This window comes from Anomaloglossus baeobatrachus, assembly GCF_048569485.1.
Source record: "Anomaloglossus baeobatrachus isolate aAnoBae1 chromosome 5 unlocalized genomic scaffold, aAnoBae1.hap1 SUPER_5_unloc_3, whole genome shotgun sequence".
NCBI classification, from domain to species: domain Eukaryota; kingdom Metazoa; phylum Chordata; class Amphibia; order Anura; family Aromobatidae; genus Anomaloglossus; species Anomaloglossus baeobatrachus.
This window is the reverse complement of record NW_027441806.1, coordinates 813,689-841,500: the sequence shown is the minus strand read 5'-3', so window position 1 is coordinate 841,500 and position 27,812 is coordinate 813,689. Positions and strand designations below refer to the sequence as shown.

The 27,812-nt window shown below is 45.2% G+C and overlaps 1 protein-coding gene and 1 pseudogene across 1 annotated transcript in view; both read left to right on the top strand.

The window, feature by feature from the left end:
- Positions 1 to 4,872: 4,872 nt before the first annotated feature.
- Positions 4,873 to 27,812, top strand: part of LOC142259185 (uncharacterized) — a gene marked incomplete at its 5' end in the record, with an annotated part of 60,088 nt that continues 37,148 nt past the window's right edge. The window contains 2 exons of the mRNA XM_075331685.1: positions 4,873 to 4,936; positions 8,348 to 9,438. Of these exons, the coding sequence (XP_075187800.1) occupies positions 4,873 to 4,936; positions 8,348 to 9,438 (1,155 nt within the window). The remainder of the gene's footprint in view (positions 4,937 to 8,347; positions 9,439 to 27,812) is intronic.
- On the top strand, positions 6,042 to 6,945 carry LOC142259177 (hydroxyacyl-coenzyme A dehydrogenase, mitochondrial pseudogene; annotated as a pseudogene).

Below are 27,812 nucleotides of genomic sequence, written 5' to 3'. Positions count from 1 at the left end.
GGGGAGTGTTGATGTGCACCATATATTTGTATTCCTTAGTATAGTGATTCTAGCTGTGAAGGTTCAAAAAGCGAGTGCCAGAGCAAAGCAGGAGTGCGCATGCGTGAGGGGAACAGGAGTTCAGGTGGGAGAGAACCACACCGCGCATGTGTGGGGGTGAAAAGAGTTCAGACCGTGGGAATTACCTCGCTGCGTCTGCGCAGATTACAGAAAGTTCACAAGCTTCAGACGAGAAGCCCTCCCGCATGACTACAGTGCGAAGGACAGTGCCGGAATAACCACACACAGAATAAGGGGTTCCCGAATCACGTACCCCATCCCTCAATTAGAAACATGAATCATTAGCATCAATCATATACAATTTATAGTTATGTAAATGTATAAATATAAACATTATTAAAATGAAACATATTTAAAAGTCGGGACCTGAATTAAGATAATATAAAATTAATATAATATAAATAAATATTATATAAAACCAAGAAATCTATTAAATTGAATAAAAATATATTGATAAAATTATATTAATAACACAGATCTGTCACCTCATTTAAACCTATAGGCTTCAAAGTGTTTAATTTGTATATCCAGAATGTTTCCTTTTTTATTTAATACCTCCACTCTATTAGGGGTATTAGGAGGAATTTGTTCGATGGGGTCACCCTTAAAGCCATATTTTTATTATGAACTACCGTACAATGCCTAGAGAGTCCATGTAGTAAAAAAGAGTTTTAATATTCCGCCTGTGGGAATGAAGTCTGTTGTGGAGTGTCTGAGAGGTCCTGCCCACATACTGTTTATTACACTTGCATGGAGTGTTCGAGAGGTCCTGCCCACATACTGTTTATTACAGTCACATTCTATCAGGTATACAATAAAATCAGACTGACATCTGAGACGGCCCTTTATCAGAAAATCTTCCGAACCAGAGGAAGAGCAAAAGGATTTCCTCTAATTTTGGATGTTGGATTGACTTACAGAATAAACAGTTTTTTTGCAAAGCATCTATATAAGCCTGCTTGCAACACAGAGTTCACTGTACTTGTGTTGCCCCTGCAGCTTCAGGCGCCACAGGGTACTGCACCTCATTCATCTTGGATACGGAGGACGTCATCACCGGTAAACCACCATAACACATCCAACACATAACACGGGAGCTCTTTCACTGGGACTGGGCCAGAGTAGGTGCCGGGGGTGGCCATCATGAGGTATGGAACCTCCTGTCCACTAGTTCAACAACCCAGGAGACGGGGCACCTTCAGGGGAAGTTAGGAGCCATCTCACACAGAATTCAGTTAGTGCCAGGTTGGCACCCAGGAAGGGGGTCAAGAACGCATCAGGAAGAGATGTCAGGAAAAAAAGACAGAATAGAAAGGGGCCCGTGGTCCAGAGCTGGAGACTCGACCCGCGTTCTTAGGAAGAAGGGTAATCCCAGGGTTCACGAGGAGTGCAGCAACCACCCATGACCCGTTCCACGGCTCAGAAGCTGGGATGCAGGGAAGACCACTAGAAAGGACACACAGAAGGAAACACTGGCCTTGACCTCCAAACTATCCTGGATCGGCTGGAGCCCATACCAGCAGAGCACAGCACTCCAAAGGCGGTGTAATCTTAGTGAGTAAAGAAGTTTGACTGCAACCTCTGTGTCATCCCATCACTGCCGACGCTCCCATCATCGCACCCCTGCGCCATAGGCAATTACTACTCCCCACATCCTCCCTGGGGCCTGAGCTCTGCCTGTGGAGAGCTGTACCATCCAAGCTACGTGATCATCCGCCCCAGAGAAGACCTCCCGCAGCAGCGACTAATACTTGGCCGCACACCACAGATGGCATCACAAATGCAAACTCCACACCCCATCCCCACTATTATTGATACCGCTGCGGTCACGGAACCAGGCCCGGCCGCTGTGACATCCCAAACCAACACTGGTCCAGTGACGAGTAATCCCCAAGACCCCGTGGGGACGTCATACCCATGGAACTTCTCAACCTGCTGGGGGCTACAATATTTCTCAGGGTAGGGACCCTTTTTAAAGTGATACCTGGATGAAGAGGCATAACATCCTTTAAAATAGGATCATTTAATAACATGTTTCAGTGTTTTTCCAAAACATTTCTAATAAAAACACTGTCATTACTGTATGTGGTAATGAAATTTGGCGTGAAATCATGCAAATTACTGGATTCAAAAGCAGCAGTTCTGGGTTTAAATTACCTTGGCTTATCTGTTACCTTACCTGGTAACACCCTGTCCTGTGCTTCTATCCACAGTATTTGCTACGTACACTGTGATGGTCAGGCACAGACTGAGTGAGTCGCGTGATGAGCTGTGAATGAACTCAGGTGAGGTCACTGAAGCCACCTGAGGTCAAGTTACCTGCGGTCACAAGTGGAGGACCGTGGGAACCTCCAGCTGTGGCCGTTGCTAAACTAAGTAACGTCACCACTGATCGCTGCTCAGTCTCTGCATGAACCTCATAGAAGGCAGTCATGTGTCATGATAGCACGCTGTAACTTTACATGTAGCAGGGATTGAATTGTCGTGGGACCTCGTGTGGATTATGTTGGATCTGCACGGGTGTTTTGTGGATTAATAAACTGGTAAAAGAGTTTATCCACTACATACACGTTGTGCACCCACGGCTCCGCTACATACACGTCATGCACCCACGGCTCCGCTACATACACGTCATGCACCCACGGCTCTGTTACATACACAGCTCCACTACGTAGACATCGTACACACATGGCATTGTCCCGTAAACATCGTACACACATAGCACTGTCCCGTACACATCGTACACATGCGGCTCTGCTCCATATACGTCATACACACATTTCAGCAACTTGTGTTCAAGACCGATCAGGTCCAAATGTCTTTATTTTAAAGTCGCTCAACAAATCTTCTCCTCACCTGAACTTATCAATAAAGAATTCAATAAAGCAAAGATTCAAATAACAGTGTGAAGGGGTCACATACATACGCAACAGGGGTCACATACATACGCAACAGGGGTCACATACATACGCAACAGGGGTTACACACATACACAACAGGGGTCACATAGATACACAACAGGGGTTACACACATACACAACAGGGGTCACATACATACGCAACAGGGGTTACACACATACACAACAGGGGTCACATACATACACAACAGGGGTCACATACATATGCAACAATAGTTTACTATAAGGCTAGTTTCACACTTGCGCTATTTTGACGCAAACGGAATCCGTCACTAATGTAGTACAGTTCATTTATTTACAGTGGAAGCGCGTTAATATGCCGTGTGTGTGTGTCATGCAGTACCCGCTTGTGTCCACATGATGTCGCGCTTCCACTGTAAATAAATGAACTGTACTACATTACTGACGGATTCCGTTTGCCTCAAAATAGCGCAAGTGTGAGTGGGGCCTGACTGTCCACTGACACCGCGCCTCATCAAATGTGTGCACGCCAGTATAGGAGAACACTGAGGAGCTGATCATGTGACCCTGACTCCTCCCCTCCATGTGACATCATCACAGGTCCTGTAAGCACAGAGCAGCCATATATCTAGTGTGCGGCTCTGCAGGTGGAGGTGTGTGGCGATTCCCCATTACTGGGGTAGGTGGCATTAACCCCTTCAACTCTGAGACTTTATTGATGTTTTTCTCTCGCTGATTTCTATAAATAATGAGGTTTTTGTTCTTTTTCCTCTGATAGATACAAACGCCCCAACTCTGAGAGGCCGGAAGTGAGGAAACCCGTCTGCCCTCAGTCCCTGGCCCCTTTCTGCCCTCAGTCCTCGGCCCCTTTCTGCCCTCTGTCCTCGGCCCCTTTCTGCCCTCGGTCCTCGGCCCCTTTCTGCCCTCGGCCCCTTTCTGCCCTCAGTCCTCGGCCCCTTTCTGCCCTCGGTCCTCGGCCCCTTTCTGCCTTCAGTCCTCGGCCCCTTTCTGCCCTCAGTCCTCGGCCCCTTTCTGCCCTCGGTCCCCGGCCCCTTTCTGCCCTCAGTCCTCGGCCCCTTTCTGCCCTCAGCCCCTTTCTGCCCTCAGTCCTCGGCCCCTTTTTTCTCCCCATTCAGGTCCCTACAATATCGGATCCTCTCAGTGGAGATCTTCTATAGAAGAGAATTCTCCTGATTGCCCCGTGAAGGATGGATATGGACAGGGACAAGATGGCGGAGAGGATATTACACCTCACCCTAGATATCCTCTTCCGGCTTACTGGAGAGGTGAGAGATTCTGATGACGTCACATTACATCATTCTTATCTATGGGAATAACAGATGGACAGAACTGGAGAGGTGAGGACTCTGGAAATGTCTGGAGTGAGATTTATTACTGTGTCTCTCCATAACCAGGATTACACAGTAGTGAAGAAGACCTCTAGTGAGCGCTGTCAGGCCCTTGTGTCTGAGGGATGGGGAAGACCCCTGAGCCCAATCACGGGGCCTCCACCTCACCCCCCGATACATGAGGACATCAATGACCAGAAGATCCTAGAACTCACCTACAAGATGATTGAGCTGCTGACTGGAGAGGTGACACTGCTGGGAATGCTGGGACATTATACAGTAACACTATGAAGGGATCGGGGGTGACGGTATCATTGTATGTGTCAGATTCCTATAAGGTGTCAGGACGTCGCTGTCTATTTCTCCATGGAGGAGTGGGAGTATTTAGAAGGACACAAAGATCTGTACAAGGACGTCATGATGGAGGTTCCCCAGCCCCTCACATCACCAGGTAATAGACAGGACTAAATACACACGGCCTATAATTATCTGTATGTAAGGAATGAATTCAGTCCCTGTATGTGTCTCCTCTAGTTCTATCCAGTAAGAGGACAACACCAGAGAGATGTCCCCGTCCTCTTCTCCCACAGGACTGTAACCAAGAAGATCCCGATGTTCCTCAGGATGTGTTTCCTCCAGCTCTATCCAGTAAGAGATATCTACTCATGTACTTTCTGCACTCATTTTGTGTTTACATTTTAAGGTTTTCTGCTCTGTGGTTTTTTTTTCAGCTGTATTGTCTTTGCTTCTGCTTCTTCTACTGTTTGTTTCTAGTGCCTTCTCTATGTTGTTGTGAAGGCAACTTAAAGACCTGCAGAGGGTTCATGAATACTCTGTTTCCCTAAAAATATGCCCTCGTTACAGTCAGGGCCAGCATTGGGAGGAGTCAAACTGTGCAATTTCTTAGGAACCTCAGTCTCTTAAGGCTACTTTACACATACAGATAAATCTTTGGCAGATCTGTGGTTGCAGTGAAATCATGGACATATTGTTCCATTTGTACACAGCCGCAAATCTGGCACTGATTGTCCACAATTTCACTGCAACCACAGATCTGCCGCAGATTTATCTGTGTGTAAAGTGGCCTTTACGGTCACCATCAGTTGTATTCAGAAGTTGATTGTTTAAGGACCTCTGATGAAGTCATGTGACATGATGTAACCAAAGGTCTCTTAATTGCAGGAGTCTAAAATAATTGAACAGAGGACAGGCTGGCATTAGGGAAAAGGGAGAGAAAACTGGGCAATTTCACAGGGCCCCCATTTTCCTAGTGGCCCCAGTGTTTTATATATCGATTATAGGACTGCTTAAGAACCTCTTTGACATCACGTCATGTGACCAAAGGTCTCTTATTTCCAGGAGTCTAAAGTTGAAGAGGAGACAGGCTGGTGTGTGTGTGTGTGTGTGTGTGTATAGCTAGATAATAGAAAAAAAGACTACAGCCGCACACTGAAATACCACATTTTTAAACTACCTAAAAATAGCTAATAAAGTTATTGCTTTAGAGAATGTGAACTACTGGCAAACTACCCTGGAAGGAATGGAGACCCCTACAGAAGGAGATTTGACACCTAGACCCTGATTCTTCAAAGCAATAATGCCAGAATTCTGACAGAGATCACTTATCAATCAATTTTTTGTGCAACACAGAGTTGTGAAAAAAGATTGTGCGACTAAATCATCATGGCACGCTGTGCTGACATCACTCGCATGTCCTTCAGCTCCCAGAAGTACAAGCAGACATGGCCTCGCCATGGCCTTCGCCACTGCGAATAATCTGACTATCAAGCACGTGACTGTGATTGGAGGAGGTCTGATAGGTGCTGGGATAGCGCAGGTAGCTGCAGCAACCAGACACACTGTTGTTTTAGTGGACCAGACTGATGACATCTTGAAAAAGTCTGCAAAAAGTATTGGACAGCTTGAAAAGGGTCACTAAGAAGATGTTTGTGGACAAGTCTGAGGCTGCTGCACAGTTCATCAGCAAAACCCTCTCAAACTTCAGCACAAGCACAGACCCAGCGGCCGTGGTGCACAGCAATGATCTGGTGGTGGAAGCCATAATAGAAAACTTGGAAGTGGAAAAATGCACTAATCAAGACACTGGACAAATTTGCACCAGAACACACCATATTTGCCAGCAACACATTCTTATTGACATAGCTAACTCCACAACTAGGCAGGATCAGTTCGGAGGGCTGCATTTCTTTAATCCAGTACCAATGATGAAGCTGGTGGAGGTCATTAAGACACCAATGACTAGCCAAACGACTTCTGACTCTCTCATGGACTTCAGTAAAGCACTGGGAAAGATGCCTGTGTCATGTAAAGACACCCCAGGATTCATTGTTAGCCGTCTTCTGGTACCATACCTAATGGAATTTGTGCATCTTCATGAACGAGGTCATGCATCTAAGGAAGACATGGATGTTGCAATGAAATTGGAAGTCCGTTACCAAATGGGTCCTTTTGAGCTTTTGTATTATGTTGGTCTTGACACTAGTAAATACACCATTGATGGTTGGTACCAGATGGAACCTGAAAACCCATTTTTTGCCCCCCGTGAATTACTCAATAAGCTTCGAAAGAAGACTGGAGAAGGATTTTATAAAGACAGATGGTTGGCCTGGCTGCACTGCAGAGCTATATTTTTATAGTCTCTTGTTTGCTTTGATTATGATGACCGTTGTTGATTTTACATTGCACGGTTTTCTCAGCACTTATTAACACCGAGTGCCTTACAGTCATGATTCTCTATTTCATCAACATCCTTTTGTACCGCTGATTCCAAACATTGATACATCATAGCCATTCTACAGTCAATAAAAAATAAATGTAAATAAAAATAAATTGTGTGACTTTTGGAGGTTTCACGCCAATTTTAACCAGCTACGCAAAAATGGACAGTGCTTGGCCAGAAGACGGGTGTGATGTCACCGCTTCTCTAATTCATAACAAACTGTGGCGTTCCCTATGCCAGAAATCTCACGCCAGTCCCTGACATCAATTTTCATTGTACATCGCCGGTCTTGATGAATTGGAGCCCTAATGTATACCTGCACAGATAGCAAGACCATGCTACCTGCTTGGTTCCAAAGCCTAAGGATTGGCCATCAATCTTACAGTCCCGAACAAGCCCATTAAATATTTGGCTTCTGTCTCTATTATATTTTCATCTTCGAAAAAAAACCTTTTTGAAATTGTCTATGTTATGGATCAATGTCACAACGAGATGCTTGCAGGGCATGCCAACTGTCATGGCAGCATCAGGATCTGTGGAAATTACACATTCTGGCACTCTTGCTTGCTAACTTCTCTGTTATCTGTGATCAGCGCAGGGAGACGCAGGCATCGAACCACATACTTAGTAAGACTAGCAAGAGTTATTCTCTGCTGGGCTCCTTGTTAGTGTCTTTGTTTACATGCTGTAGTGGAGCCAGTATCATTCGCTTCCCTTCTGTATATGCTGGCTGGATAATTCCATTAATGCCAGCTATAGTTTACCTATACAGGTCTGGTGAGGTGTTGTGATACAAACTAGTGGTTGTTGTGCATTATTGCTGTGAGCAGTTGTGGTGTTAACCATTGTTGTCTTTTTGTTTCTGCCTTCCTTCTCTTGCTTTTCTCCTTAGTATCTCACTGTTTATTTCTGGGAGTTTGCAGTGTGTCTGAATTTTGGTTTTCCCATCTGTCTTAATCTGTATTTCCATCATACTCCTGCCCCTTTCTTCCACGTTCAGGGTAATCCAGAGGTTAGGGATAGCCTAAAGTCTCCTAGCATGACGGAAAGTATAGTAGCCCCCTGTCCCTCATTACTCATTATCCTACAGTCACATTGCAACAATCAATCATATTATTTACTGTAGCACATTCCAGAGAACTGGTGCTAGGAATGGGAGATCAGAATTAACGAAGATGTAACTCTTAGATCTCGAAATTGGAAAACAGATTCAGAATAATTTGTTTCCTAATTTAATTTCTGATGTTATGGTTTAAAATATAAATCTACTTTCAAAATTATATAATTAAAAAATAATAATATTGTGTTTTTATTTGTAGCCGATGACTGTATCAGGAGTTCAGATGGACCTCTAATATCTTCAGAATTTAAAACAGATGATGAAAGTATTACACATTATACATATGAGGAGCATGCTGTTGTCCCAGATATACCTTCAGTCCTTTCATGGAAAACTCTATCATCAGATCTTTTCAAACAAGTCCAAAATTCCCATTTATCACAGAATTGTAAGCAAAATAAAAGTTACAGAAGGGATGTGGAACATGAAACGGCTCCTACAAGGGAGAAACCATTTTCATGTTCAGAGTGTGGGAAATGTTTTATTCGGAAAGCAGACTTTGTTAGACATCAGAAAATTCACACAGGGGAGAAGCCATTTTCATGTTCAGAGTGTGGGGAATGTTTTATTCGGAAATCACACCTTGTTAGACATCAGAAAATTCACACAGGGGAGAAGCCATTTTCGTGTTCAGAATGTGGGAAAGGTTTTATTCAGAAAATAAACCTTGTTACACATCAGAAAATTCACACAGGGGAGAAGCCATTTTCATGTTCAGAGTGTGGGAAAGGTTTTATTTGGAAATCTGATCTTGTTTGGCATCAAAGAACTCACACAGGGGAGAAGCCATTTTCATGTTCAGAGTGTGGGAAATGTTTTATTCGGAAAGCAGACCTTGTTACACATCAGAAAATTCACACAGGGGAGAAGCCATTTTCATGTTCAGAGTGTGGGGAATGTTTTATTCGGAAATCACACCTTGTTAGACATCAGAAAAGTCACACAGGGGAGAAGCCATTTTCATGTTCAGAGTGTGGGAAATGTTTTATTCACAAATCACACCTTGTTAGACATCAGATAAATCACAACGGGGAGAAGCCGTTTTCATGTTCCGAATGTGGGAAATGTTTTTTTCAGAAATCACACCTTGTTAGACATCAGAAAACTCACACAGGGGAGAAGCCGTTTTCATGTTCAGAGTGTGGGAAATGTTTTATTCGGAAATCACACCTTGTTAGACATCAGACAAATCACATTGGGGAGAAGCCGTTTTCATGCCCAGAATGTGGTAAATGTTTTACTAGGAAATCAGATCTTGTTAAACATGTGAAGAAGCCGCACAGGGAAGGAACCTTTTTCATGTTGTGAATAATTGAATTGTTCAACTGGCAAATCAAGTCTTGCCGACATCAGAAAACCAACAGATCAGAGCAGCCATTCTTGCTTGCAGAATTTGCCAAATGTTTTTTTTATCATTAATCAGGTCTTGTTGTCAGATGAGTCGCATGGGAGAAGCCATCATGATGTACTAGAATTCAACTGGTTTTATTTAAAAATCAGCTACAATTGCTCAAGTAAGAATTGGTGAGGGAAAGAACCATTTTCTCTCTTTTTAAACTTATCGTATTTTTCAGACCATAAGAATGTGGTCATGACGCACTGTTATGGGGGGATTTGCTGCTGACACTTTATGAGGGTAATATCCCCCAGTTTCTATGTGTTTGATGACTTTCCCTTTAAATAGTGCTTATAACAAATCTGTGGCTGCCTTTATTATTTCCTAAAACAGTGAAGAGCCGCAGATTAGTGTTTTTTTTTTTAATATAATCCAGTACTAAAACTTTTGGAACTGTCCCTAATGTCTCCAAAAGGAACTTCCAGGTTGTTAGATCCCACAACCATCAGTGATCAATCACAGTGGAAGAGTGAACTCTACGACCCCAGCTCTGCAGCATCCTTCTTAAGCAGTTCAGTAAAACCTTAAAGAAGTTGTCCAGTTACCAAAACTGATTTTTTTTTTTTCTGATAAATCTTGCTAATATGTGCCCCTCAACACATCTATTATGTTTTTTCAGCAAAATTACCTTTTATTGTGCACTAGCAGCACACGGTCATTGCTGGCTCCAGCTCTGATGGGGTAATCTCTCCTCTGACTTCCTGTGTTCAGTTCCTACAAGTCCTAGAATTCTTTGTGGCTCTAGAGCGGTGTCTAGCTTATCTAACACACCCATTGTGTCTAATACACCCACTCTGCTCTCCACCCAAACCCTCCTCCCTGCCTCTTCCCAGTGGATGTGCACTGAGAGAAATCACAGAGACAGCAGCAGCTCTGCACAGCCAGGGGAAGAAAGTGTGTGTGCGCGTATATACAGTGTGTGTGTATGTGTCCGCTTTACCTTGGCTGGTGATCCAATTTTGGGGGACCCCGTGTTTTTTGTTTTAAATTATTTATTTAATTTAAAATAACAGCGTGGGGTGCCCTCTGTTCTGGATTAACAGCCAAGGTGAAGCTGCCAGCTGTGGTTTGCAGGCTGCAGCCGTTTGCTTTACCCTAGCTGGCTACAAAAGATAGGGGGACCGCATGTCATTTTTTTTTTATTATTTATTTATTTTTTGGCTAAATACAAGGCTAAGCACCCCTTAGTGCCACATGAAAGTCACAAAAGGGTGCCAGCTTAGAATATGCAGGGGGTAAGACATTATATATGTATTTCTTATCTATCTATCTATCCATTCATTCATTCATCCCTCTATCCCTCTGTCTCTATATTTATCTATTCATCTCTATATCTACTCATCTATTTATCTTTCTTGCTGCTTCCGTTTTTTGCGGTCCGCAAAAAAAACTGAAGGCACGCAGATGTCACACGGATGCCACTAGGATGCATCCGTGAAAAAAAGGACCGTTTTTTTGTGGCCCGCAAAAACGGAACGGTCATGTGAATGTAGCCTTAACAGCAGTCGCTGCCTGCTGCCGGTCACATGTGACCGTGTGCGGGCTGTGTGTGCGGGCTGTGTTTACAGGAGTTCAGCTGAGTTCAGATCAGCTGACTCAAGTGTCGGCCGATCAGGCTGGGGCCACACGGGGATTACTGCGATCCCCTCGCATTACACTCGGCTCACGCTCAGTACAGCAGAGCTGAGTGTCATGCGTGTGTCCCTGTGACTGAGGTCCGACTGTGCGAGCAGACCTCAGCTGCGGGGGGGCGGTCCAGCACTCGAGGGGTGGGCCAGCACTGAGGAGGGGTGGGAGGGATTTCTCTCACTCTCTCCTCCGTAATCCACCGATGTACCGCAAGTGCAGTGCGATTTTTCTCTCACCACATACACTTGAATGGGTAAAAGAGAGAGTCTTGCATTACAGTTGTAGCATGCTGCAATTGTTTTCTCGGTCCAATTAGGGCAGAGAAAATAATCGCTCATGTGTGCTGACACACAGGCTAATATTGGTCCGAGTGGAATGCGATGTTTTATCGCACTCCACTCGCACTGTTTTTCTCGCCATGTGGCTTAGACCTTACTTGTTCTATGTCCCCCTGCATCCATCGCAGCGTGTGCAGGCTGGAGTTCAGCTGAGTTCAGATCAGCTGACTCCAGTGCTGGAGTGAACTCCGTTGACCTCACAGCCCGTACACGCTGCAATGGATGCAGGGGGACACAGAACAAGTAATCGGCCGACACTGGAGTCATCTGATTACTTGGGATGAATTGAGCAGTAAAATGCTCTGGTGCTCGATGGGCAAAGCCCATGTCGATTTTTTTTTTTTAAAAAATTCATTAAAAATAAAAAAAAAAAATCACATTGTTTGTGGGCTCCCGCTGCATTTTCTATTGTTAAGGGTAACCCAAGCAGCTACTGGCTGCTAACCACCGCTGCTTGGTGTTACTTTCACTGGCAATAGAAATCCAGGGAAGCATTTTTTTTTTATAAAGGTTTTTGCCTGAAAACTTTTTTAAAAAAATGACGTGGGCTTCGCCATATTTTTGTATGCTAGCCAGGTACAGCAGGCAGCTACGGGCTGCCCCCAACCCCCAGCTGCCTATTTGTACCCGGCTGGAAACCAAAAATATAGAGAAGCCCTTTTTTTTTTTTTATTTCATGAATTTCATGAAATAATTAAAAAAAAAAAAATGACATGGGCTTCGCCGAATTTTTGAGTCCAGCCAGGTACAACTAGGCAGCTGGGGATTGGAATCCGCAGTGAAGGGTACCCAAACTTTCTGGGCCCCCCGCTGCGAATTGCAGTCCACAGCCGCCCCAGAAAATGGCGCTTTTATAGAAGCGCCATCTTCTGGCGCTGTATCCAACTCTTCCAGTGGCCCTGGTGGCAGGTGGCACGCTGGGTAATAAGGGGTTAATACCAGCTATGTTTTACCAGTTTTACCAGTAATTGAATTGTTCAACTGGCAAATCAAGTCTTGCCGACATCAGAAAACCAACAGATCAGAGCAGCCATTCTTGCTTGCAGAATTTGCCAAATGTTTTTTTTATCATTAATCAGGTCTTGTTGTCAGATGAGTCGCATGGGAGAAGCCATCATGATGTACTAGAATTCAACTGGTTTTATTTAAAAATCAGCTACAATTGCTCAAGTAAGAATTGGTGAGGGAAAGAACCATTTTCTCTCTTTTTAAACTTATCGTATTTTTCAGACCATAAGAATGTGGTCATGACGCACTGTTATGGGGGGATTTGCTGCTGACACTTTATGAGGGTAATATCCCCCAGTTTCTATGTGTTTGATGACTTTCCCTTTAAATAGTGCTTATAACAAATCTGTGGCTGCCTTTATTATTTCCTAAAACAGTGAAGAGCCGCAGATTAGTGTTTTTTTTTTTTAATATAATCCAGTACTAAAACTTTTGGAACTGTCCCTAATGTCTCCAAAAGGAACTTCCAGGTTGTTAGATCCCACAACCATCAGTGATCAATCACAGTGGAAGAGTGAACTCTACGACCCCAGCTCTGCAGCATCCTTCTTAAGCAGTTCAGTAAAACCTTAAAGAAGTTGTCCAGTTACCAAAACTGATTTTTTTTTTTTCTGATAAATCTTGCTAATATGTGCCCCTCAACACATCTATTATGTTTTTTCAGCAAAATTACCTTTTATTGTGCACTAGCAGCACACGGTCATTGCTGGCTCCAGCTCTGATGGGGTAATCTCTCCTCTGACTTCCTGTGTTCAGTTCCTACAAGTCCTAGAATTCTTTGTGGCTCTAGAGCGGTGTCTAGCTTATCTAACACACCCATTGTGTCTAATACACCCACTCTGCTCTCCACCCAAACCCTCCTCCCTGCCTCTTCCCAGTGGATGTGCACTGAGAGAAATCACAGAGACAGCAGCAGCTCTGCACAGCCAGGGGAAGAAAGTGTGTGTGCGCGTATATACAGTGTGTGTGTATGTGTCCGCTTTACCTTGGCTGGTGATCCAATTTTGGGGGACCCCGTGTTTTTTGTTTTAAATTATTTATTTAATTTAAAATAACAGCGTGGGGTGCCCTCTGTTCTGGATTAACAGCCAAGGTGAAGCTGCCAGCTGTGGTTTGCAGGCTGCAGCCGTTTGCTTTACCCTAGCTGGCTACAAAAGATAGGGGGACCGCATGTCATTTTTTTTTTATTATTTATTTATTTTTTGGCTAAATACAAGGCTAAGCACCCCTTAGTGCCACATGAAAGTCACAAAAGGGTGCCAGCTTAGAATATGCAGGGGGTAAGACATTATATATGTATTTCTTATCTATCTATCTATCCATTCATTCATTCATCCCTCTATCCCTCTGTCTCTATATTTATCTATTCATCTCTATATCTACTCATCTATTTATCTTTCTTGCTGCTTCCGTTTTTTGCGGTCCGCAAAAAAAACTGAAGGCACGCAGATGTCACACGGATGCCACTAGGATGCATCCGTGAAAAAAAGGACCGTTTTTTTGTGGCCCGCAAAAACGGAACGGTCATGTGAATGTAGCCTTAACAGCAGTCGCTGCCTGCTGCCGGTCACATGTGACCGTGTGCGGGCTGTGTGTGCGGGCTGTGTTTACAGGAGTTCAGCTGAGTTCAGATCAGCTGACTCAAGTGTCGGCCGATCAGGCTGGGGCCACACGGGGATTACTGCGATCCCCTCGCATTACACTCGGCTCACGCTCAGTACAGCAGAGCTGAGTGTCATGCGTGTGTCCCTGTGACTGAGGTCCGACTGTGCGAGCAGACCTCAGCTGCGGGGGGGCGGTCCAGCACTCGAGGGGTGGGCCAGCACTGAGGAGGGGTGGGAGGGATTTCTCTCACTCTCTCCTCCGTAATCCACCGATGTACCGCAAGTGCAGTGCGATTTTTCTCTCACCACATACACTTGAATGGGTAAAAGAGAGAGTCTTGCATTACAGTTGTAGCATGCTGCAATTGTTTTCTCGGTCCAATTAGGGCAGAGAAAATAATCGCTCATGTGTGCTGACACACAGGCTAATATTGGTCCGAGTGGAATGCGATGTTTTATCGCACTCCACTCGCACTGTTTTTCTCGCCATGTGGCTTAGACCTTACTTGTTCTATGTCCCCCTGCATCCATCGCAGCGTGTGCAGGCTGGAGTTCAGCTGAGTTCAGATCAGCTGACTCCAGTGCTGGAGTGAACTCCGTTGACCTCACAGCCCGTACACGCTGCAATGGATGCAGGGGGACACAGAACAAGTAATCGGCCGACACTGGAGTCATCTGATTACTTGGGATGAATTGAGCAGTAAAATGCTCTGGTGCTCGATGGGCAAAGCCCATGTCGATTTTTTTTTTTTAAAAAATTCATTAAAAATAAAAAAAAAAAATCACATTGTTTGTGGGCTCCCGCTGCATTTTCTATTGTTAAGGGTAACCCAAGCAGCTACTGGCTGCTAACCACCGCTGCTTGGTGTTACTTTCACTGGCAATAGAAATCCAGGGAAGCATTTTTTTTTTATAAAGGTTTTTGCCTGAAAACTTTTTTAAAAAAATGACGTGGGCTTCGCCATATTTTTGTATGCTAGCCAGGTACAGCAGGCAGCTACGGGCTGCCCCCAACCCCCAGCTGCCTATTTGTACCCGGCTGGAAACCAAAAATATAGAGAAGCCCTTTTTTTTTTTTTATTTCATGAATTTCATGAAATAATTAAAAAAAAAAAAATGACATGGGCTTCGCCGAATTTTTGAGTCCAGCCAGGTACAACTAGGCAGCTGGGGATTGGAATCCGCAGTGAAGGGTACCCAAACTTTCTGGGCCCCCCGCTGCGAATTGCAGTCCACAGCCGCCCCAGAAAATGGCGCTTTTATAGAAGCGCCATCTTCTGGCGCTGTATCCAACTCTTCCAGTGGCCCTGGTGGCAGGTGGCACGCTGGGTAATAAGGGGTTAATACCAGCTATGTTTTACCAGCTGGTATAAAGCCCGAGATTCTTAATGTCAGGCCAAGTTTGACCTGGCCATTAAGAATCTCCAATAAAGGGTTTAAAAAAAAAAAAAAAAAAAAAAAGACCACATAGAGAAAAATACTTTATTCGAAATAAATACACAGACACAGTAGGGACTCCATGTTTATTACTCCCTCTCACCCCTCCACGATGGAGAGATTTCTGTACTGACCATGCCAGGAGAGAGCGAGGGAAAAGAGAGAGAGAGCGAGGGGGGAGGAAAAGAGAGCGAGGGGGGGGAGGAAAAGAGAGCGAGGGGGGGAGGAAAAGAGAGCGAGGGGGGGGAGGAAAAGAGAGCGAGGGGGGGGAGGAAAAGAGAGCGAGGGGGGGGAGGAAAAGAGAGCGAGGGGGGGGAGGAAAAGAGAGCGCGGGGGGGGAGGAAAAGAGAGCGCGGGGGGGAGGAAAAGAGAGCGAGGGGGGGAGGAAAAGAGAGCGCGGGGGGAGGAAAAGAGAGCGCGGTGGGGAGGAAAAGAGAGCGCGGGGGGGAGGAAAAGAGAGCGCGGGGGGAGGAAAAGAGAGCGCGGGGGGAGGAAAAGAGAGCGCGGGGGGAGGAAAAGAGAGCGCGGGGGGGAGGAAAAGAGAGCGCGGGGGGGAGGAAAAGAGAGCGCGGGGGGGAGGAAAAGAGAGCAAGGGGGAGGAAAAGAGAGCGCGGGGGGGGAGGAAAAGAGAGCGAGGGGGGGAGGAAAAGAGAGCGCGGGGGGAGGAAAAGAGAGCGAGTGGGGGAGGAAAAGATAGTGGGGGGAAGGAAAGAGAGTGCGGGGGGGAGGAAAAGAGAGCACGGTGGGGAGGAAAAGAGAGCACGGTGGGGAGGAAAAGAGAGCACGGTGGGGAGGAAAAGAGAGCGAGGGGGGAAAGAGAGCGAGGGAAAAGAGAGGGGAGAGGAGAGAGGGATAAGAGGGGGCAGAGAAGAGAGGGGAGGGGGAGAAGAGTGGGGGGAGAGAAGAGAGTGGTGAAAGAACGGGGGGGGGGCAGAGGTGCTCTGTCACCAACTGTCTCCACTCTGTGACTTGTGGTGCAGGTGACAGAGTGCAGACAGTTGGTCCCATGCAGCAGGACAGATGGCAGAGCACAGCGGTGACATGCCTGTCAGTGTTTTGCTGCTGGGAGGAGCAGATGATCACACTGCCCGACACCGGCCGCTCTCCTGACATCGCAGCAGAGTGGGGGGTGGAGAGTGTGATCACATACTTACGTGCAGGGGGGGATTCAGCTGAAGACACCCCCCCCTGTACTGCACACTGGCGCCCCGTGCCTCACCATCTGCAGGACGCTTTGCCGGCTCCACAGTGACGTCCTCCGGCTCCTCCCCTCGATACTGGGCTGTGATGTGCGGTAGTTACCGCCCACAGCCCTGTCACTCAATCTGAGTGGTGCCAGCCTCCTCTGACGTACCCGTCTTGTTTGAGAGCCCGGAAATGCCGGGACGTCAGAGGATTCTGGCGGCCACAGCTCCAGGGGGTCATGTGACAGGCACTGAGCGTGCAGGATAGCGCCGCTCAGTGCCAGAACTGGAAACAGAAGACAATGGAGAAAACTCCTAGAAAGGTAAGTAGAACAAAAAAAATAAATGGGTGAACCACCCCTTTAAACAGTATGTGACAACGCTGGATTAGTTGAGAGAGCAATTACTTGTGCTTAGAGCAGCTGCAGAGATTTGTGGGATCCCACGCTGCACACTAAGATCCCACAAAATGGAAATTCGAGCTCCACTTTGCTAGTAAGTTGGGTATTTCAAGAGCATTTAGGAACATTTGTGAAATGTTTTGATACTGGATTATATTTAGATAATTCAGTAATCTCAGGTTGCCCACTGCTTTATTTACTAAAAAGTGCAGCCCCAGATTGGAGATAGGAACTCTTAAGTATATCACACTGTATATAATTGCATTTCAAAACTTGTTTTGTTAATAAATGCTTGTACAATATACAATATATTATTCTTGCCTGTCTTTCTCTATTGTTTAGATGTGATGATTTTGCCTCAGAACCTCTGGGGTTGAGGCAGATCTGTAGACATTTAGCACAAAAATAGTGAGGGGATGTCACAGAGGTGTCACGGCCGGCTGACAATCCAGTGGCAGAAGTTTTGAAAAATCCCAGAGATTTGCAGAATGTGTTGTTAACTGACAGTTCTTTGTTTCTGCAGCAGCGGACTCTATGACTCTGGAAAACTGTCAGTTTTTCCTCTCAGTTGCCAGCCTCTGACTTCCTTTATAAACCTCACCCTGGGGTGCCTTGGGTGAGGTTTATAGTTGATTTTGGCTGCTGTTTGCAGCGGTTGTCTCCTCTTGTTGTTCCAGAGACATTTGTGGTAGCTGCTCCTAAGATAAGTGTTTGAATTTTGCTATGTACCTGGGCTCAGGTGGTAGCATTTATGTCTCCCCTGTATTGTTTCCTTTTGTCTCCTTTAGCATTAGTGGTGTTGACTAAGAACTCATACCTGCCATTCTTACTTAGTCCCAGATCAGGGTTTGCCTAGGGTGAGGTATTGCTGCTCGGCGACAAGTGCAGAACCTATATAGGGTTGGTGAGGGTGAGCTGTATTGTCAGGGGTCACCACTTCCCTCTTTCCCTAGTGATAGGGCATTCTTTTTGCCTTCCCTTTGTATTGTACTATACGGATAGTATAGCTTCTATCCTCAGCCGTGATAGGGGAGAAGTGAATCGCATTCTGCGTCCTGGATATGTGGAAGTTGTTAAGACATTCTGGTCCCAATTTATCGAAGCTTTTATGCCAAAAAAATGTCACAAAAGCTTTGAAAAGTCACAAAAATTTGGATCAATTCATAATTGTGCCAAATTTTGGGGGCTCTTGCCATTTTCACTCTAATATTGGCAGGGTTTGGGTGGGACGGGGGCGTGACACCACAACTCCTTTAATTCATGACGAGCTGTGGTGTTCCATATGCCAGAAATCTCACTCCATTAATACTAATATTTCTGGCATGCACAGGAAAAAGATGTCAATATGGTTTCTAAGAATATTTTATTTTCATATTCTGCATAAGGAGTCAACCAAAATGCCATCGTTTCGGCTCACATTTGAGCCTTTTTCAAGGCATGTATATCTAATAACAAAAATAAATATAAAGGCAATGTCAGTCAAAGGAAAAAATAAAATTATATAAAAACAAAACAAAATTATGTACAGATATGTGCACAGGTTACATAGTGCAATTTAACCATGAACATATTGAATATAATAATTGACGATATGTCATACAGGAATCCATAAGGAAGAAGAATTAAATTATGACATAGAATATATTTTACATCATATGGATGACTAGCAGACAGTCTTAATGGCAAATGGAAATTGAGGAACGAGATATATAAGCACGAATTAGTAATATTATAGGTGTTGTTTAGATGAGCAAGATGAGCAGGTTTAATAACCAAAAACGTCTTCTTATTTGAGGATGACTTCTACCTTCAGAAGAAAGGGACCGCTATGGATAGTAACGTTGCACCACCTTAGCAAATATCTTTATGGCCCATTTTGAAAACCTATACATCTATCCTTACCCCCTCTTCATGTCACATGCCAAAACCTGGAAGCGCTTCATTGATGACGTGTTCTGTATTTGGGATGGCTGCCTAGATGACCTTACACAATTCTTTGCTCATCTAAACAACACCCCAGCACGGATTACATTTACCTTACATCATCATTCCAGACGTATTAATTTCCTGGATACGATGGTCATTATAGATGAGGTTCATCACCTTATCACCGACCTTTACACCAAATCCACAGACAAGAATAGTCTCTTACACTTTAAAAGCAGCCATCCCATGCATGTAAAGAAATCTCTACCTAAATCTCGACAGGTTCGTGTTGAGAGGATCGTATCGGAACATCATACACGACAAAGCACACATACAGAGATGAACGAACGTTTTTTGGCAAGAGGTTACCCACCCAATATTGCCAAACCATCGACAGCTCACTCTACTCGAACAAACAAGGAAACAAAAAGGGTGGCCTTTGTGAACACGTATCACCCCTTCTCAACATTGATACGTAACACCATATTGGACCACTGGCCCCTCCTAACCAATTCCTACCCTCACATTCCTGAATTTCAAACACAACTATTATTTTGTCATAAACGTGACCGCAATCTCAAAGATATCCTTATTCGGGCTGACATTGGGCCCTCTAGACTTTTTCTACGGCTGACTACTCTCACCACAAGCCGCAATGGCACTTTTCCCTGTCTAGGTTGTGTCCAATGCTCTAACGTATTGAAAGGAGATCTTGTGTTCCATCCTAGGACTGATAAGGGAATCCTGATCCGTGGTTTCTTCACCTGCGACTCATCTTATGTGATCTACTTTATTAAATGCGCGTGTGGTCTCGGATATGTGGGTGAAACATCCCAACATATCCAAGATCGCATTAGCAAGCACAAGTCTACAATCCATTGCAAGCAAACATTACTACCCATTCCAGCACACTTCATTTCCAAAGGTCAGTCTATTTCACAGCTTAAGTTCCAGGTTCTGGAACATATCCCTGTACCTCGCAGAGGTGGTAACAAGATCCAGAGACTACGACTACGTGAATTCTTTTGAATTCACACACTACAGCCCCTGGAACCACTTTGTCTAAACAGGGAATACGAAGTTTTTGTGTAACTTGTCTTGATATGTATATGTATCACGTGATGATATTCTATTCATCCATAGTGTTATTCCTATTTATATGCAATTTATACTACCATGCTTTTGTACCTGGGCATCTCCATCCACCCACCACAGGACCGTTCTAATACTCTCAAGCACTCTCTACTGCCTTCCAAAACCAATCACATCTTTCTCCTACACACATTCTGCTCTTACACTCCATTCACACAGTTTCACGCTGATTCACGCATGCGCGTACCTATCAGGCTCTTACTTTCATTCTTTACTCCATTTCCTCATATTTACGCCGTCCTTACACCTTTTGCGTATGTCCCGGCGTATCTCCGCACATGCACACTCTCTACCTTCCCTATCTCCTCCTGTCTGCACTTTCGCGCACATCCACACAGTCACCCGGGAAACACTACCTCCTCCTGACTTCTATAAAAGTTTCTGGTGCCATCCATTCACCACCTTGCCACCAGACAGCCAATTCACCGGACATAGTTCCTTCTGCACCCAGCATGCTTTCATTCCGGTAACTTTCCATCTCACCGCTCTCCCCCTTTCACTTGTGTAGACTGTACGATTAAGCTTTACAAATATACCATTACTTTTTCAGGCACTATCACCTACTTACCCTGGTCTCCTATGACTCACCTCTGCCTCCCCCCATTCTCTGGTATGTTTCTACCCTTTCATACTGTTGATTTTATACTCTGCTATATACTCATGTCATCTCTATTTTCCCTAGGTATTTGCTAGTCTAAAGTGGGCTTTACACGCTGCGACATCGCTAGCATCGGATAGCGATGTCGAGTGCGTTAGCACCCGCCCCCGTCGTACGTGCGATATTGTGTGATTGCTACCATAGCGAACATTATCGCTACGGCAGCGTCACACGCACATACCTGGTCAGCGACGTCGCTCTGGCCAGCGACCCGCCTCCTTTCTAAGGGGGCGGTTCATTCAGCGTCACAGCAGCGTCACTGAACCGCCGCCCAATAGAAAAGGAGGGGAGGAGATGAGCGGCCGGAACATGCCGCCCACCTTCTTCCTTCCTCCTTTTCCGGTGAATGGAGGTAAGGTGATGATTGTCGTTCCTGCGGTGTCACACACAGCGATGTGTGATGCCGCAGAAGCGACGAACCACATCGCTAAAAAGCAGATAACGATTTTTTGTTTCAGGACGACCTCTCCACGGCAAACGATTTTGCCCTCTTTTGCGATCGTTAAAGGTCGCTCGTACGTTTCACACACTGCGATATCGTTAATGAGGCTGGATGTGGGTCACAAACAACGTGACCCCGACAATAAATCATTAACGATATCATAGCGTGTAAAGCCCGCTTAAGCCTATTCTGCCGAGCACCTATTCTTGCGCTTACCTGCCTCATGGTATGGGTTACTCATATAGTACCAAAATTTATTCAACTAGCCTTTTCCTCATTGAGATACATGACCCATGTTCTTGGTATTACTATTTCGTGCTTATATATCTCGTTCCTCAATTTCCATTTGCCTTTAAGACTGTCTGCTAGTCATCCATATGATGTAAAATATATTCTATGTCATAATTTAATTCTTCCTTATGGATTCCTGTATGACATATCGTCAATTATTATATTCAATATGTTTATGGTTAAAGTGCACTATGTAACCCATGCACATATCTGTACATACTTTTGTTTTCTTTTTATTTATTTTTTATTTTTTTCCTTTGACTGACATTGTCTTTATATTTACTTTGGTTATTAGATATATGTGACGCCCCTGGATTATCAGGGCGTCACAGGGTATTGTGAAATCTGCCCTTCTGTGCAATATCCATCTCCTCCTTGGTTATGGGTCCCCAACTGTATGGTGTTGCCAACATCAGTCAATTAAAGTCCTAGGTACACTCTGCACCACACCCACCAGACACACCAGTGGACGGCCTGAGTGGAATAGGGTCGCCCACTTGGGGGGGTTGGTAAGGGGAGGTCAGGAGTGTCAGGAGTAGGTCAGTGTTGCGTTAGAGGTGAAGGAGAGAGGAGGTCAGGAGCTGGGCTCCTTGGTAGTAACTAGGTGACAGACGGTGGTCTGGGCCTAGTAGGAGCTGGACTCCTGGTCGCAGGGGATCATGACAAGGGGCACGGAACTGTCGAGGAGGACAGCTGGCGGCCTTGTACCATCACCGGGCTGGGCTCAGGGAACGACTGGGTACGTGGACCCTAGGTCAGGGAGTAGCTTCAGGCAACCTGACAATTTCCCCGACAAGAACGAAGCCTTCAAGATCCGCTCTCCACCTGCTCCAGAATCGGGGTACTAGCACAACGAGGGGGATAGGACTTTCCATTAATACGGTCCAGAAAATCTAAAGCGTGAACCCTGAGAGCAAGCTCCCTCAGTTAGCCATACTGGGGAGCGGGACCCGACTAGTTTTATGCTATCGGGGCCAACCGAGAAGAGAACTAAGTGCCAGGAGGAAGGTCACAGAACACCAGACAGCACCATCGGGGACGGAACCCAAACTAGCTGCCCTCAGTGGCAGCAGTGTCCAGAACTTTGGTTTATCCAGTTGTCGGTGTCAGCTTTTTGGACTGAGTACGACACTGACCCCCTTTTCTCCCCACGGCGCTCCCCAACACCATCACCGAGTCCTGGGGCATTCCCCCTACCCGTGGAGGGTACTAACACCTGGCTGCCCCCTTCCATCACCCCCGGGTACTCCCAACTGCAGCGGTGGTACTCTGAATTACCACATACCACGGGTGCTGTCACAAACTCTTTAACTACCCCCTGTAAATATCCCCCTTCATTTGAGTGGCCGCACGACCCCCGGGTCCGGAGACCCTCGAGCCACCGAGCACCCAGATCCGAGCAGCCCGTCTGCTGACATGGGAGCGACACATATACATGCCTTGAAAAAGGCTCAAATGTGAGCCGAAACATTGGCATTTTGGTTGACTCCTTTTGCAGATTATGAAAATAAAATATTCTTCAAAACCATATTGACATCTTTTTCCTGTGCGTGCCAGAAATATTAGTATTAATGTAAAAAAAATTCTGAGCACCAACATATTACATGGTTGTAGCAGAGCTTTTTCCTTCATACAGAAATCTCACTCCAGTCCCTGATGGGAGTAATATTTCTTGCATTGCACTAGGAGGCACATACCACTCGTCAAACGCTCCAAATTCATGAAGAGGCAAGCACCATTTCATGAATCAGTAGTGGCCCGCACATAAATTGAGCCCTTTATGTTATAATAATGATCCCTTTACAAAGGATAATTATTGTAATTAAAAAACTAAAGGATTTTATCTGTCTGATATCCAATGGATTATTTTTTTGTAGGGCTACCCACAAATAGAGATGAACAGACCTGTTGAAGTTTGGGTTCAGCTTTCTCAGTTGGACTTTAGATAAAGTTAAGTTCGGAAACCGGACTGGTCCTAAACGCTGTTGGAAGTCACTGACTGGGTAGTTCGGGTCTCCGCCCACATGCATCCAGCCATTTATTACCGGGGGACGGACGGCGGGGTTTTTTCCTTGTACACAATACATCTTATAACAATGTTTTTACCTCCCCGTGAAAGCCATTCAAACACTACAAGCAGCTCACACCTGGCCAAGCACTGATAGATCGAGCGGTTAGGAAACATAAAGCACCAAAACTCCGAACTCTAACACTGATTTTTTTGTATAAAGTCTGTATTTGGTACAAACACTGAACTTTACTATTTAGGTTCACTCGTCTCTGCCCACAAAGGTTTATTCCAGTTTAGATTATGGGTGTAAAAGAAGCCAGAACTGAAAGGGGTCTATCTCTTGGTGGAGAGGAAGTAACATTTATGATTCTTATGCTGGGGTTTTGTGAATTCAATGGGATTCGGTCACTTAATTAAAAATCAGAATAATGTAGACAGTGTCACTCTAGGTACCAAGCGAACGGCGAAAGGGAAGGGAAACCCTGTGCCTAGGGTAAGGGGATATGAGAGCCCTGACCAAGCCTACCGCTGGGCCCCTGAGTTGCTTCACCACCATATATAGATTCCACACCTATGCGCCGAGCCAGATACCTGACCCTAGGCTTACCCTGAACTGAGCCCTAAATAGGGAATGGATGGGATGAGCTCTTCATCAACCTCACTAAGTACTAAAGGACACACACGAATAACAAACAAGGGAAACAACAAACAACGTAACGCTAGACGACTCAGTAAGAAGTTCAGTAAAGAGCAACAACGATCCTACTGGTGTGTGCAAGCCACCTGGTTGCATCCAGAGCTTGTGAAGGAACTGAATATCTCCATCACAAGGCCAGGAAAAATGAGAATATTTTAACCCAAGAGGAAATACAGATGATTATCAACTGAACGAAAGAGGAGCTCCCCAGTGTCCTAAAGTAAAAGGATGAAAACCCAGCAGAGGAGATACCTAGTACACAGAATACTAACAGCTGGAAAAATAGAAAATCAGGGAACATTTTGCACAGCCAAACGCTGTGACCTTCTATTGCCAGATACCACATGACTGTCTGTCACCCGTGACACACCTCTGACAGTGAGGGACTCTGATTTACTGGGCTGCTTGCTGTAGTTTTGATAAATTCACTGTATTATCACTAGGGGATTATCACTAGAGAACTAGTAAACCTGCTGCTATGTATCCTCTATCTCCATAAGCTTTGTATAACTCCACCCTGATTAGCAGCTTTCTGTCTATGCTCATTGTACACAGCTGCCAATCAGTGGTGTGGGAGGGTTATACACAGAGCAGTAGTTCAAGAACTGGTAGATTTTAAACAAAGAAAACTGATTTTCAAAACTTCAGCAAGCAGCCAAGTAAGTGACACATCGCTGGAATCAGGGTCTTTGCTTATGCAGGTTAATTGGACACACATTACAAGTAGCTTTGTTCCTCTTACTCCATAAACAACATCCCAAATCCATAAGCTATTACATTTTATATATTTCATCTGAAAAGTAGACTGTGTTTATAAAAATACACAAAAGATATTACAAAGGGGAACAAAACATTACAGCATATACAATTACATAAAAGGGAATAACGAGAGAAAATAAATGAACCTAGATCACAAACATAGATTCTGATTTATAGAGGGAAGGACGCCAATGGAACGTGGAACAATCCTATACAGCAATGTTGTGTTCATTGAATGAGGATCATATTTGGCATTAGCATTTTATTAACACAAGTTACACCCACATACTTCCCCTCTGGTGACACATAACACGGCTGGACTTCAGATAACTACAGAATGTGTCTAAGTCTTAAGGGTGCTTTACACGCTGCGACATCGCTAACGATATATCGTCGGGGTCACGGTGGTTGTGACGCACATCCGGCGTCGTTAGCGACATCGCAGCGTGTGACAGATAGGAGCGACGATCAACGATCAAAAAGACGGAAAAAATCGTTGATCGTTGACACGTCGCTCCTTTTCCAAATGTCGTTGCTGTTACATGCCGCTGGTTGTTCCTCTTTCCTGCGGCATCACACATCGCTATGTGTGACACCGCAGGAACGAGGAACATCTCCTTACCTGCGTCCACCGGCAATGAGTTAGGAAGTAGGTGGACGGCAGGTTACGGCCGCTCATCTCCGCCCCTCCTCTGCTATTGGACGGCTGCCGTGTGACATCACAGTGACGCCGAACGTCCCCCTTAAAGGAGACCTTGTTCGGTGTCTCCAGCAACGTCGCGAAGCAGGTATGTGCGTGTGACGCTGCCGTAGAGATAATGTTCGCTATGGCAGCGATCACCACATGTCGCACGAACAATGGGGGCAGGTGTTATCACGTACGACATCGCTAGTTATCGCTAGCGATGTCGCAGCGTGTAAAGCACCCTTTAGAAAATTATGAGATTCCCAACTTTTACAATATCTTTGCCATTGGAGGTTCTAGGCGGAAGATATTACTGTCATCTTTCCTCTCATGATTTTATCTGTTCAAAAATAGGAAACATTGCATAGATATTTTCATCTCTTTGGCCAATATCCATTTGGTGAGACCCTGGCCATCACCCAATGATGCAAAACAATTCTTTGCATTCTCCGTTTTATCACAAATTTGAAAATATGACTTTTCTATTTAACAATGCAGTTCATAAAACCTCAATTCATATTTTCTGTAAGGCGATACAAAGGATTTGAATTTATTTGCTATTTTTCCGTTCCACTGCTGCTCTTATCTCTATCGGTCATAAATCTGTCCTTTTCTGCATTCTTGTGCATTTACGCTGAGATTGGCCTTACATCTGGTAGAGGATTCTCTTTAGTTACTTGTTTCCAAAGGACAGGGTCAGCTTCATAGCTGACCCCCTTTATAGGAGTCTTTATGGTTATTTTAATTTGTATATGATACAGGACAAGACATTAATACATCTTTTTCCAAAATTGAGCTTTTAACTTTTTGAAAGCCATGGTCTTTTTTTGGACACTTTCCTGTACTTAGTGCTTGAAGAGTTCAATAAAATCAGAAATATTACTGTCATGATTCTCATATGACTTTGCTTGTGGAGAGCCATTGTATGTGTTTGGTTCCTGCTGTCTGCATTCTCCAGGGTTAGGTCCAATGGGAGGACCCTATTCTGTCGTGCCTCATTCCGGGGGTCACGCTGCCTTATTTTGGAACTGTTTTCCTTGGTACGCCTCCAGTGAATAGTTCCTGCTCTGCAGTGAGTGCTTCTGGTTCCTGTGAGTCTGTTCTGATCCTGCCCGCTACCTACTACTCCTTTCTCTGACCTCCATCCTTCCCGTCTTGTCTTACCTCTCTGTCTCCCTAACCCGTCCTCTGCTTTGTTATCCTGTCTCCACTCCCTCTATACTTACTTGTCCTCTCGGTTTAGGACCCCGGCTTGCTATCTGACTACGGCTCTGCTCCCCTCCGGCCCCTGACGATACTCCCTGGCTTTCCGACCCTCGGCTCTCACTTGACTCCAGCTCCACTTATCCTTCTGTACCTACGTGACTTCCTGGTACTGAATTACGGCTTGATCGACCATTCTATTGCATCCTTCTGCGGATGCTAGTGACCTCTAGTGGGCTTCAAATATAAAAAAGAAATGTATCCTGCACCACCAGGGTTTACCTTCACAGTTTAGTGGCTAAAGGAAAGCTGCTCCAGTCCTTGTAATAAAACGAGCCAGGAGGAGCACACTCAGATGAGAAATAAAATGTCCGAAGGATTATCCACAGAAGAAGAGAAAGTGGCTCCACTCCAAGGCCCGTAAAAATGGATTTATTAATACAAAAAGATGTACATAAAAGAAAGCAGTGGTGGAGCTGGGTGCAAGCTCCTCCTGGGAGTAGGTAGCATCTTGGCCTCTATAACCGTCTTGGCTCTGAGCAGTTTGTGACTTTCTGGATCTCGCTATGTTCGGGGCCTACCTTGATTTAGGATAAATGGCAGCCTGGATTTTCCTTTCCACAGAGAGTTTCCTTCTCCTTACCAGACACCGTCATTAGAGGATAGAAGTGACTGGAAGTAGCCCCACCGCCTCCAGCGTCATACACCTCTCCCCCCAATACTCAGTCTTCACCTCCTGAGTCCTCAGACACAGACATCTTTCTCTATTTTTCCTGTCAGAAAAGGACCCGGACATTTCCTCACTGCTGCGGCACTTCCTTTTACCATATAAGACAAAGGTAG